The sequence below is a fragment of the Littorina saxatilis genome, unplaced genomic scaffold (genome assembly GCF_037325665.1).
Source record: "Littorina saxatilis isolate snail1 unplaced genomic scaffold, US_GU_Lsax_2.0 scaffold_1190, whole genome shotgun sequence".
Taxonomy (NCBI): Eukaryota; Metazoa; Mollusca; class Gastropoda; order Littorinimorpha; family Littorinidae; genus Littorina; species Littorina saxatilis.
The window spans coordinates 5,880-18,011 of record NW_027128430.1 but is presented as its reverse complement, the minus strand read 5'-3'; the positions used below and the strand labels follow the sequence as shown (position 1 = coordinate 18,011).

At 41.9% G+C, this 12,132-nt stretch overlaps 1 protein-coding gene across 2 annotated transcripts; it reads left to right on the top strand.

Moving 5' to 3' along the window:
* Nucleotides 1-1,035: 1,035 nt before the first annotated feature.
* LOC138956782 (uncharacterized) lies at nt 1,036-11,536 on the top strand. Of its 2 annotated transcripts, XM_070328050.1 has the most exons (4): nt 1,036-2,845; nt 3,688-4,055; nt 5,926-6,072; nt 10,134-11,536. In XM_070328050.1, exons 1-3 carry the CDS (start codon nt 2,781-2,783, stop codon nt 5,970-5,972), a joined length of 480 nt encoding a protein of 159 aa, XP_070184151.1. In that variant the 5' UTR covers nt 1,036-2,780; the 3' UTR covers nt 5,973-6,072; nt 10,134-11,536. The 2 variants fall into 2 exon arrangements, with proteins under 2 accessions (XP_070184151.1, XP_070184152.1); XM_070328051.1 differs by lacking the exon at nt 10,134-11,536 and having other exon boundaries at nt 1,036-1,932; nt 5,926-6,431.
* The last annotated feature ends 596 nt before the right edge of the window (nt 11,537-12,132 follow it).

Here is a 12,132-nt window from a genome sequence, read left to right as displayed (position 1 = left end):
GAGTGTTTCAGCTGTTTCAAGACACGGGCTAAAGGCCCTGTCATATTTGCGTTATGCAGGGTGTCACACTTGCCTTACGCTAATGCCAAGGGCGGATCTGGGGGGGGGGGGGGGGGGTTACACGGGTTACGTAACCCCCCCCCCACCCCCCAAAAAAAGAGGTAATTTATTGGCTCAGGATGCACCAGATAGCTCTATTTTGCTTCTTTGGATAAAAAAAATTTCCGGGGGGGCATGCCCCCGGACCCCCCTAGAGGCTTAGGCGCCTTCGGCGCCGTCAACTTGTATCTTCGCAGTCATTTTGTAACCCCCCCCTCCAAAGTGAATTGATCCGCCAATCACCTCTGCACATGAGCTTATGTCAAAATCATAAGCTTTGCGGGACAAGTTCTATTTCTCTATGTAGATTTCATAACGCGGACCAAGTTGACCAATCAGGAGAGGCCAGGGACTGCCGCGGTTGAACCAGTGAAATACAGAAATCCAACCCAATCGGGTTTAAAGGCACAGTGCAGCTCACAGCCTTCGTTTTGCGTTTTTGTTGCAGCTGAGTGCATTTACAGTTCACAAATCCTCCTATGGTAGTAAAACAAACCCAAAACTACCCAACGACGACATCTGTGAAGCTCGACAGTTTCTTGTTCACGCGAGTGCATAGTTATTACGTGGTGTACGCACAGATTCGTGACGTAAGCGTCGTCTGCTTTGATGCCAAGATACACGATCAGATTCGCCAGTACGTTTGTATGGAAAGCCGTTTGGCTCATAACTATTACAGCTGTAATTTAAAATAAATACAGCTGTATTTAATGATAAATACAGCTGTATTTAATCATAAATACAGCTGTATTTAAAAATAATTACACCTGTATTTAAAAATATATACAGCTGTATTTATTATTAAATACAGGTGTAATTATTTTTAAATACAGCTGCATTTAAAAATAAATACAGCTGTATTTAAAAATAATTACACCTGTATTTAATAGTAAATACAGCTGTATTTAAAAATAAATACACCTGTAATTACTTTTAGATACAGGTGTAATTATTTTTAAATACAGCTGTATTTATTTTTAAATGCAGCTGCATTTAATAAATGCAGGTGAAATAAATTAGAACTTGAATCGGAAAATGTACGACATGCAAAGCGACAATCTCGTGGAGATACTACTTCCGGTGACGCCACTGGATCAGACCCGCCATTGCGTCAATTATTTGTTGCAGTCTGGTAATGAGCCAGAAGAAGTTTTAAGAAGGTAAGCAACGTTTTGTTTGCTTGTTCATTTGTGACTTAATGGAAGAAACAATGCGTGATCTTTGAAACACGGGTACCGGGTCCCGGTTTGATAACCACTGGCAGTGGCAATCAAAGATGGCGTGTAAAAGCAACTTTCTGTGTTTTGGAGTTCATTAAATGTTGGGATGAATATGTCAGGTTTGAGGATGCACATTTCTGTAGGTTCATCTCGGTATTCCACCCCCTCGGCTTTCTGTTGTAAATATTAAGCTGAGCACGGTGATCGAATGTGGAAGCTACGTTTGGTCAAAGGTCACAGAAGATTTGCGTCGTGCAGCGAAGGAAAGAATCGCGATCTTGTTTCCGAATCGGTACCTCTTTGTTTTTCATTAAACCTGTCATTCTGCTTGCTCGGCTTTGTTAGATGTTTGCATATCGTGTTGCTATTTTCTTTGCTTTTATTATTGTTTCTTACTTGTGCTTCGTTTATCGATACAACGCAAGTAATAAAAGTGTTTGGCAATTTTCAGGGAAAATGGAATGCTACTTGTAAACTTGTACAACGCATGGTGTATTCCAGGATATCTGATCAAGAGTTGGATGCGTTGGTGGAACCAATTACTGCTTCCAACAAGCTTACTGGGTCCTTAATGATACAAGCTCGTCTGAAAGGACAGGGGACAGTACTTCAGGTAACTCTTTTGTGCTGAATATTAGAATAGTAAAGCTTCAAAAAGGAATTTTAAACTGTTGAAAAACAACTGAGAAATGGACCAATGTTTCACAGTCACAGATTCTGATTTTAAAGTTAAGTAATACCGTTTTTATATTTAGTCAAGTTTTGACTAAATATTTTAACGTAGAGGGGGGAATCGAGACGAGGGTCGTGGTGTGTGTGTGTGTGTCTGTCTGTCTGTGTGTGTGTTTCGATCCATCATACAACGCCGCAGCTATGGAGGTCAATGCGTTGCTTCGGCAGGGCACTGTGGACTCCCCTAGAGTTGTATTTTGGGACCATGATTTTATGTTTTCCGCTGGAAAACAGTTTACGTTACCTGAATTTGCAGCGTCATTTCCTGGGTGATGGTGTGCATCTAGCAAACGTATATTCCCAAGCTTGGGACCTGTTGGCGTAACATATCAAGATCAAGAAGATCAAGCAACGTCAGGACAGGCCAGGTTGTACAAGTCCCTTCGTCAGGCGATAAACACAGTCGGTTTTTGTGTGATTAAATAGTGTTGTAGCCGGGTCAGGTTGCATTGTGCGTTTTGACTGATCAGCTTACAAAGCACGGGTATAGGAACAGGGAATCTTCAAATTGTTTACATTTTCTTTCTTGTTTGATGCGGGTGGGTGGCATTATAAATCGACGGCTCTAAATGGGGTCAACCAGATCGGTAGATGGGAAGTAACTCGAGTTTATGACAGGCTCGTTGTGGATGATGTCCCTTGTCTAAAAACCAGTTCAAGGTGGAATGGCGATCAACACGATTGTTGAGTGTTCTGTCAAATCAAGATATCGTGACATGTTTCAACAGTATGTTTCTGTGTTGGTGGATAGTATGGATCAGTGTTTTTCCAGAGTACTTGGAAATAATTTTCAGGTGAGATTCTGATGAACATGTTGGTGTTACGATGCCTTTTCATGTGAGCGTTTGTCAATTCAGAGAATCAGAATATTTGTTCCTGTGGGGGTACTGTATGTCAATTACCTCGGGTGTTTGTCATTTCAGTGAATCAGGAAATATTGGTTCCTGTGGAAGTACTGTTTTGTCAATCACCTGTTATTTTGCCTAGGAGATTCCAAATTTATTTTGATTGTGGTACTGTGGGCTAGGTAATATTTCATGTGGAGGTACTGTTGTCACTTGTGTTGGCTGGTGCCTCACAGATTACAAACACTATTTTGGTTAAAGTACATGTACCGTGGGCTAGGTAATATTTCATGGTGGGGCTGATTTTTCAGAGAATCAGAAAACATGGTTCGCTGTTGTTCTTTTTGTCAAATTAAGCTATAGGGCCTCAGAGATTCCAACATTAGTATGTGGATTTGTTAGCCAGGTATTATGTTGGTGTGTGACAGTTCAGAGAACCATGATGTAATTTCCTGTTGGTGTTCTGTTTGTCATAAATGTATTGAGCCTCAGAGATTCCAAACTCGTTTGGTGGGGGTACTGGGTGCCAGGATTTGAGTTTGACACAGAAAACACAATTGGTTTGAAGTACTTTGGGCCAGATTTTAATCAATTTCTTTGGTTTGTATTTCAGACTCCCAAAATCTGGTGACAACTTCAGAAGTATGGGATATTAAACACCTTTTACAGGCTGAACAGTGAAGGAGTTGTTAACTCCTGCAAGGAGCAGCAGACAAGTTCAAGGCCTATGTGTAATTCTCAGTAATCTGACAAATAAGGCTGTGTTCACATATCCTGTTTTTTATGCACAGGAATATGCCTCCCAGGAGGGCAGCGTCAAGGCGGGTAGCCGAAGTGACCCGAGCCGCTGCAGGTCGGCCGAGGGCCAGCAACCAGACAGCCTCGCAGCGACAACCCGGTGGGTTTGAGTCAGCCACAGCAGGAGGGGAAGAAAGCGCCACTGCTTTGGCCGCGGTATTGGCAGAACTACGCAGGCTGGGGGAGCGGCAAGAGACCTGCCAAGTGGCCATTGTCTCGCTCCAGAAAGACAACCAACGTCTGCAAGAAGCTGTTTCGGGTGATCGTGAGGCCATCGCCTCAACATCGGGATCGATGACAACCGGTACCAGCAATTCTACCCTGTCTGGCTCGGTTGCCAACCTGGTCAACACAATCACAGGTGAGGCGGCCACCCAATTGGTGCCTGTTGTTTTGTTCGTCGAGGATAAAGTTAAACGCAGGATCTGGGGCCCGGGGCGTCAATCCACAATGACAACTGAAAAGTTTCAAATGGAAGCGTGTCAATGTTAATTGTAATTCAATCTGACAATGATCTCTTTCCTGCGTTCATGCGGTTGCAAACAGACCAGAATTGGTTCTGTTCTGTTCACATAGTACTTTGAGTTCACTTACATGCAAGGGTGATGCACAGTATTCCTATGGAGAGAACTTCATCTTTAAGTGTACTTCGATTAACTGAAGATATTCAATTGTTTACTTCAATGTGGGAGGTGTGCAATGTGTAAATACACATCAACTCAGTCAGTAAGATTTATGTGCTGGTGTATGATGCAGAGCTGTCAGCCCCTATGAAGCTTCATGTGTAGCAATCTTGAATTTATAGTGTAGCAAATGGTGTTTATCTTTTAAGTATTGCATCATCTTATAATCCACTGCACCTACATGTTTATATGTCAAGACACAAATGTTGCAATAACTGTGTTCAGACAAGAAAACAGCAGCAGGAACAAATGAACATTGTAGAGTGTCTGTATAACGAAGTAGCATTTTCTGTTTTACAAGTAGCATGCTACATCGAAAGCGTAATAGTCTGCAGCTCTAATTGGGCCACTAATGCGGCATGGTGCTTTTGGATTCCACAAGTTATTTTGCATGTTGTTTTTAAGGCAAATATGTCAGAAGCTCCTAAAGAACTTTAGTGGGTAAGCCTGTGACATTGTTGTCCACATAGAGAATACTATATGGTTTCCTATGAAATACCAGTTTTACACAAGTTGTGCTTTTAAATATTAAACTGCGAACAATATTTCAAAACACTAGTGTAAAACTGGTATCAAACAGGAAGCCATGTAGTATTCTGTTTATCCTACATACAGGGTTCGTACAGGTCATGGAAAGTCATGGAATTTGATTTTTAATTTTCCAGGCCTGGAAAGTCATGGAATTTCAATTCAAGTCATGGAATTTCAATTCAAGTCATGGAATTTAACATAAATAAGAAAGAAAAAAAATTAACCTTTAGCACGCCAGCTTTCTTTCGAGTTGTTTCTTGACAACAAAAAGTATGCGGAATTGGAACGAATTACCAAGGAAGATCTTCGCAATGAACTGTGTATCGCGGTGAAAAAAATGACAGTTCGTCAAGTCACAGTGTTAGTGACGGTTATGAAACGGAATTTACGAAAGTGCAGATGGATACAAACAGTGGCTGGTCCAGTTTAGTGAAATGACAGGACCAGCAAACATTACCGATAATCTGACTGCGTAGCAAATGCTTGACTTGCTTGTCAAAGAGACACTGCGTAGAAACTGACTCAAATTCAGTGCAAAGCAAGCCAGTGTCAAAACTGGCAGTGACAAGATGTAAAAAGTTTGCGTGTTCGGAAATGGCGACCTGTGGATCTAGTCATGGAAAATGTTATTGAGGCTCATGGAAAAGTCATGGAATTTTGTTTCTAAAAACCAGTGGGGACCCTGTACATACTGTTGCATGTTCATTGCTGTAAATGTCCCTTTGTCGAAGCGCCCAGATTGAAGAAGCTTAAAAATTGAACCTGGATCTCTCCGAATGCCTCGTGTAATCTTTAATGTCAAAGCAAGGAAATGTCACTGGTGTGGTGTTTACGTTCTTAAAATTCTTCCGAGTGTTCAAAGAAGGACGCTTGTTTCGGTATTGGAGGCAGTGAAAAATCAGGTCCTTGTCAGACAAGACCTCTTTACACATGCAATGTAGAGTGAATGGTATTGTTATGACATGAGTGGTATGTCACGTTAGTGTAATAAGTTGTATTCTTACACGCTCCACAAAGGCACAGAGTACGGGGAGCCATCCAGCGGGTTGATCCTGGTGGAGTAGCTGTCAGAGCTTTGGCGTTGAGGCCCACGAGACGTCGTCTGTACCAAGTATCAGGACCAAACGCTCTCTGGCATCTAGACGGATACCACAAGTTGATATCGTGAGTACAGCTACAAATACATACACTGGGCACAAAAAAATCCTTTTTAAAAATTTGGTGAATGTTGAGTGTGTCCGGTGGTGGGGAGGATGTTAGGGGTTGTGCCAGTTTGAACATGGAATTTGAGTGGATTGATACAGGTGGCATAAGGAATTCTCTTAAACATTATTTTATGACGCTGGAATCTTTCTTTTAAGACCTACATAACCCTGAGATAATAAGGTCTTATAATGGGGGTAAACTTACAGAGGTTATGAGCAGAATATCTTAGAGAACAGCATACCTGCCAATTGCTACGATTTTGGCGCAGCATGCTCCGATTTTGCAGGAATTGCTACGCTGCTACTCTAAGCCCTGAGCTGCTACGCTAAAATAAAAAATAAAAATGACAAGCGTGCAAAATGTTCACTTATTGCTTGACAATCAACAATGAACATTGCATAACTAGTCGAGTACCGATGGCTGGGAACCACTCCGTTATGACTCGATATTGTCCACGTGACTTGCTTAGCAAATCGTGAATTTTATTGCAAGCATTCGCATTTCCGGTGACTCTATGCGCCAATTGTGAATTTGATTAGAATATATGCAATGCACTTGTTAAGTTGTAAGCTGTGCACAGTGACGGTGTTAGAAGTGGAAACTGGAGGGAGACAGGATAAAAACGGGGAAACGTAAGGGTGGTGAAGATTATGGTGCAAGTTCCACGCCGATGCGGGCAAATCATTTTCAACGATTTTTGCCGAAGAATTCGACAGACTTTGCGTGTATAGGTAATAATACCTGCTATTCCGACTTGGTTGTGTGACAGACGTTTTCTTCCACACGAGATTACGTTGATTGTCTAAATCTACTTTTTGACGGAAGTGGCCGAACAACTGTGAATGACGTCTCGTTATATGGGAATGACGTCACAGTCATCGTCACAGTCTGTATCTTTTGAAGCATCTCATTCTTCATGACGTCTTTCTGTGTCTGCATCCGCAAAATGTTTGTTCATTCCGGAATCTTTGTCATCTATGTTCACAACTCTGTCCTTATAGTGTCAGACAAACAGGCCTCCTGAGCGAACCACTTTCCAAGGGAACTTAAATTCGCGTATGGAAACAGTACTGTCGTCTGGGGTGCCGTTTTCAGTATTCTGAGCGTTGAAGAATCTGTAAAGAGAAGAAACGATAACAGCAGGAGAAATAAAAGTCGTGTGTGCATTTTATGTTTTTTTGGAGTGACGATTTTGAGTTTGAATCCGTTCTTGCCATGCTCCTAAAGCGTGTAACATACAATCTTGCATACGTTTGCTTTAGTAGTGGCAAAGAAGGAAAGCGTGTGACATTGAACTATGTTTAGACGGTTGTAATGTCGTAGAGCTCTCAGAATCTTACAAACGTTTTTGATGGCATTTTAAATGCGGGCTTGCGATTCAAATTTAAGATTATGCGAGTGCTATGCTTATAAACACCAATTGCAACTCTGACATTGGGTGAAAGTTCCAAAATGCTACTCTTTGGGCTTCACAGGGGTTGGCAGCTATGAAACAGGGTCTTGAAAATGTCTTGTTTGGGATCGTAAAAGGAAGGGCGTCTTCTAAGGGGTAGGTGGGTAACGAAGGTGAGTCGTGTGCAAGTATTTTCTTTTCTTTTCTTTTTATTTTGTCATTTTCTGGATATGTAATGAAAGACTGGTCCATTGATGATTTCCCCACGGAATACAAAACATATTCTGGTTATACCTTACCATTTCTACTGGGTGGTTATTTAAATTTGGTTGCTTTGTGGTTTTTTTAACAATAAACACCCCTTCAAGTTAACAGAGAAATAAGCAGAGGGGGGAATACTTTTCGGTGAATACCAAGCTACCTAGTCCTAACAAATAACCACCCAGCAACCAGTCTGAATCCTCGATAGCTCATAGGTTGAGAAACCACACTGTGTGGTCACTGCTTGGTGACTGAAAAGTTCTGAATGCTCAAATATTCGAAAGAGGAAAGAGCTCATACATACTGCATTTACACTATTCATTTCAGGTTTCAACACACAGAATCCAATATAAGATCCATAAGTTTGGTTGTTTTCTAAATCAAAATCTACGTTGTACCAGACACAAGGTCTCAAGGCAAGTAACTCTCATATTTTGTGTAGAAAATAGAGTTGTTCCCATTTTGCATTTGTACAAATAAAAAGACAGTAATCTGTAGGTCAATTATATTTCACTTCATAAATAGAACTTTTTTTCCCGAGATACTTAAACATGAAAAGAACGCAAAAATATTTGCCTTATCGTCTTAGCAGAACAACTATGTACTTTATTTTATTCGAAATTAAATTAACTGCTATAAAGAGTTTGCAGAATTGCGCAATTTTCACAGAACTCTTCAACCATGGATTAATCACATGCTTGTGCAGGTAGACTGGCTGAGTGAATAATACTTGATCAAAATAATTATGTGTGCTGTGGGCAGGCTGTCTGTCTGTCCAAGGACAAAAAATGTAACGTTGAGCTGTTATCTCAGAAGTTTATACAGCTAGACCTCTGAAACTTTGCACACTTTTAGGGTTTGATGATTTCACGAAGTGACCCCAGTTTCGTTGACCCTCATCAAATTTTGGGGTCACAGCGGGGTCATGTTCGTTTAATAAAAACTTAACGTTGATGTTATCTCAGATGTGTTTTTAGCTAGAGCTTTAACCCTTAGGCTGGTTGTCGCGACACTTTACGTATACTGTCACCTGGTTGTCACGACATATGTCGCGCTATTGGCTCAGTCTGTTTGGTCGGTTCCGATTACCTCCCATTGATGCGAAAACCTATATGACTGTTTTTTGTTATGTTTCTCTCTGTTAATTCACCAGTGGCTATGTAACATGTGTTACAGAATTGCACCGGTGTAAGGGTTAATAGTACGCACACTTCTAGGTTTTGATAATCTACCAACTTGACATAAGATTGTGGGCGGGGATGTAGCTCAGTCGGTAGCGCGCTAGATTTGTATCCAGTTGCCTGCTGTCAGCGTGAGTTCGTCCCCACGTTCGGCGGGAGATTTATTTCTCGGAGTCAACTTTGTGTGCAGACTCTCCTCGGTGTCCGAACACCCCCGTGTGTACACACAAGCACAAGACCAAGTGCGCACGAAAAAGATCCTGTAATCCATGTCAGAGTTCGGTGGGTTATAGAAACAAGAAAATACCCAGCATGCTTCCTCCGAAAGCGGCGTATGGCTGCCTAAATGGTGGGGTAAAAACGGTCATACACGTAAAATTCCACTCGTGCAAACCACGAGTGCACGTGGGAGTTTCAGCCCACGAACGCATAAGAAGAAGAAGACGACATAAGGTTGATTGACCTTCGTCACAGCCCACTTCGTCAACATCACGGGCCAAAGAATCTAGACACAGCCATCGTCGAACGCTGAAGAAGAAGAAGATTGACCTTCGTCAAGTTTTGGGGTCACAGGGGGTCATGTTCGAATCAAAATATCTTAACATTGATGTTATCTCAGGTGTTTTTGAAGCTTGAGCTTTGAAACTTTGAACACTTGAAGGATTTGATCATCTACCTACGTGACCCTAGTTTGGTTGATCCCTGTCACATTTTGGGGTCACAGTGGGGTCAAGTTTGTAAAAGCTTTACATTGCGGTTTTCTCAGTTATTTTTATTAAATTTCACTGAATTGTATGTGTTATTAACCAGCAGACATTACCAAAATTTTGCTTATTTTTATCAAATTTTAGAGTCCCAGCAGTTAGTGGAATCCTCCTTTTAAGACCTACAAGACCCTTAAGGCTTATGGACATGACGAAGAAAAGTCATATAAAGCAATTGCTTTTCTTGATTTATTTCTTTGCAAAATTGAAGAAAGGTGGATTAAATGGGTTACACACCTTTTCTCAATGATATATATTAAAAATAATGGTCTTGATTCTCGGTCATGAAAAAGCACTTTGACCATTACTTTTTAATATTTACTGAGCATGTTACCTGTACTTATTTCCCAATAACTCTTTAATCAGAATTTGTGTGGTGAAATCACATATGGAAACGGATCTCTGTTTGTTATATTGCAGGTGGAAAATGGTGATTCATGGGGCAATCGATGGCTTTAGCCGGGCCACTACCTTCCTCCATGCCACCGAAACAACAGGTCAGAGACCGTTCGGGATCTGTTTTTGGGTGGAACCCAACGCTTTGGACTCCCGTCAAGAGTCCGCATGGACCATGGTGGCGAGAATCTGGATGTCGTCGCCCTCATGAATGAACACCGGGGAGAAGGGAGAGGCAGTGCGATGCAAGGCCGCAGTGACCATAACCAAAGGATCGAGCGTCTCTGGCTCGACGTCTGGAAAGATGTGGTGAACCCTTACCATGACCTGTTTACTGCAATGGGAACACCACAGGCAGAAGGTGGTCTGGGGATACTGAACATGGACAATCCCATTCACTTGTGGGCCCTCCACTATGTTTTTCTGCCCAGGCTGAACCGGTCCCTACAGTGGATTGTGGAACAGAAGAACCACCAACCCCTGAGGACAGAGCGCAACAGAACTCCCCTGCAGCTCTTCTTCAGGGGGATGCTGGAGAGACGAGCCAGCACATCCACAGCAGTACAGGACTTCTGGAAAGGGAGAAGCCTTCAATCGATAATCGAGGACCATCCTTTGCCAGACAGTCGTTAGGATGTGCCTGCCACGGCTTGCCCCCTCTCTGAGGAACAGCTCGTGCAACTAACGGAGCGCATTGACCCTCGGAGTGGGCCACCCACCGATCAACATGGTCAGATGTTCTCCAGTTCGTTGCCAACATGCTCGAGTAAAAAAAAAGTTAGCTTGTGGACACCCCAAACCTGAAGTGTATAGCAGACCTGTGAACCCATACGATTTTGCCATATTTTGTACGCTTGATTGTCCAGACTACAAGCAGATTGGTCAGTGGAATCACAAGAAAAATTCATTGTCTACTTTTATTTACAAGCGCATTCCAAAGCCGATCCAGTGTTTTGACACATGATTACTGCTTTTGTCAATGAAAGAAGCATTCGTTTTAAATTGTAAACTTATTAGGCTACTTGCCCTATCCGCTCCAGCCACGTAATCGTGCAATAAATCTGCAATATCTTGCATGGCGTTGGGAGGTGTGCCTCAATTTGCGGGTTTGCTTTGAGACCTCAGAGTAAGGATGTGTCTGGGTGCAGACACTTCGCCTTCAAAAAAGTTAATTTGCACTGAGCAGCATTGGGCGGCAACAATGAAAGCCTCAAAAACAATCATAAAGTTTGTTCAAAGTACCAAGCATGGTAGAAGGTATAAGCAACTGTTTTTTTCAAATTGGTTTAAATCTGCGCTCTAATTCTAAACCAATCTTTGTAAAGTGGAAAGTCATTCAAATAAAGCGAAATTATGTCCGCTGTGTATTTTATTATTTTTAAACACAGGTACTGCACCACGAAAACAATATTGCTAAAAAAAACAAACAAATATGTACACTTTGTGAAAGAAAGTTGTAAAGAAAGTTTTACACAATGATTTGCCATTAGGTTACCTGTTTAATTGCACCAAACAGACATGGGATTCTTCCGTAAAATTACGGAATTCCGTAAATTTTTAGGCTCCAGGGATCATTCTTGAGATTCGTGCAAATCCGCTGAGAAAATGTTGGGGTATATGTAGGTAAAGACCCAAGTTTTTCGGCCGGTCCGCTGATCGCGACGCTCCATTCCATACTATTCTTGAACGGTTGGTTCCTAAAACGGTCAGACTGTTGCTGGTCGATCCGTATGGGAACGCGCTCTGTGTCTTTGTATGACGGCTTACTTGTGCCAAAACCTAGGGTTATCGTTTTCACGTGAAAATTAGTAATTAACAGTGTTAATTACTAATTTTCATTTTTGCCTCGTTTTCGGTCACAGTAGTCGGATTTTAAGAGTCCGCACTGAGAGGCTTCAACGTCCGGCAAACATCACTCTCAAACTATTTCTAAAATATCTTTTAACAGAAGGCCTTATCGAGCAAGTTATTCGACGGGAAGATGCATGTCACTGTTTTCTACAATAGCGCTATCCTAAAAGTT

Excerpts from the sequence above, each read along its gene's own strand:
- LOC138956782 (XM_070328050.1), top strand. The coding sequence starts at position 2,781 with ATGTTTCTGTGTTGGTGGATAGTATGGATCAGTGTTTTTCCAGAGTAC. Across the intron at positions 2,846-3,687 it reads TACTTGGAAATAATTTTCAG|GAATATGCCTCCCAGGAGGG; the intron begins GTGAGATTCTGA and ends TTTTATGCACAG. Across the intron at positions 4,056-5,925 it reads CCTGGTCAACACAATCACAG|GCACAGAGTACGGGGAGCCA; the intron begins GTGAGGCGGCCA and ends CGCTCCACAAAG.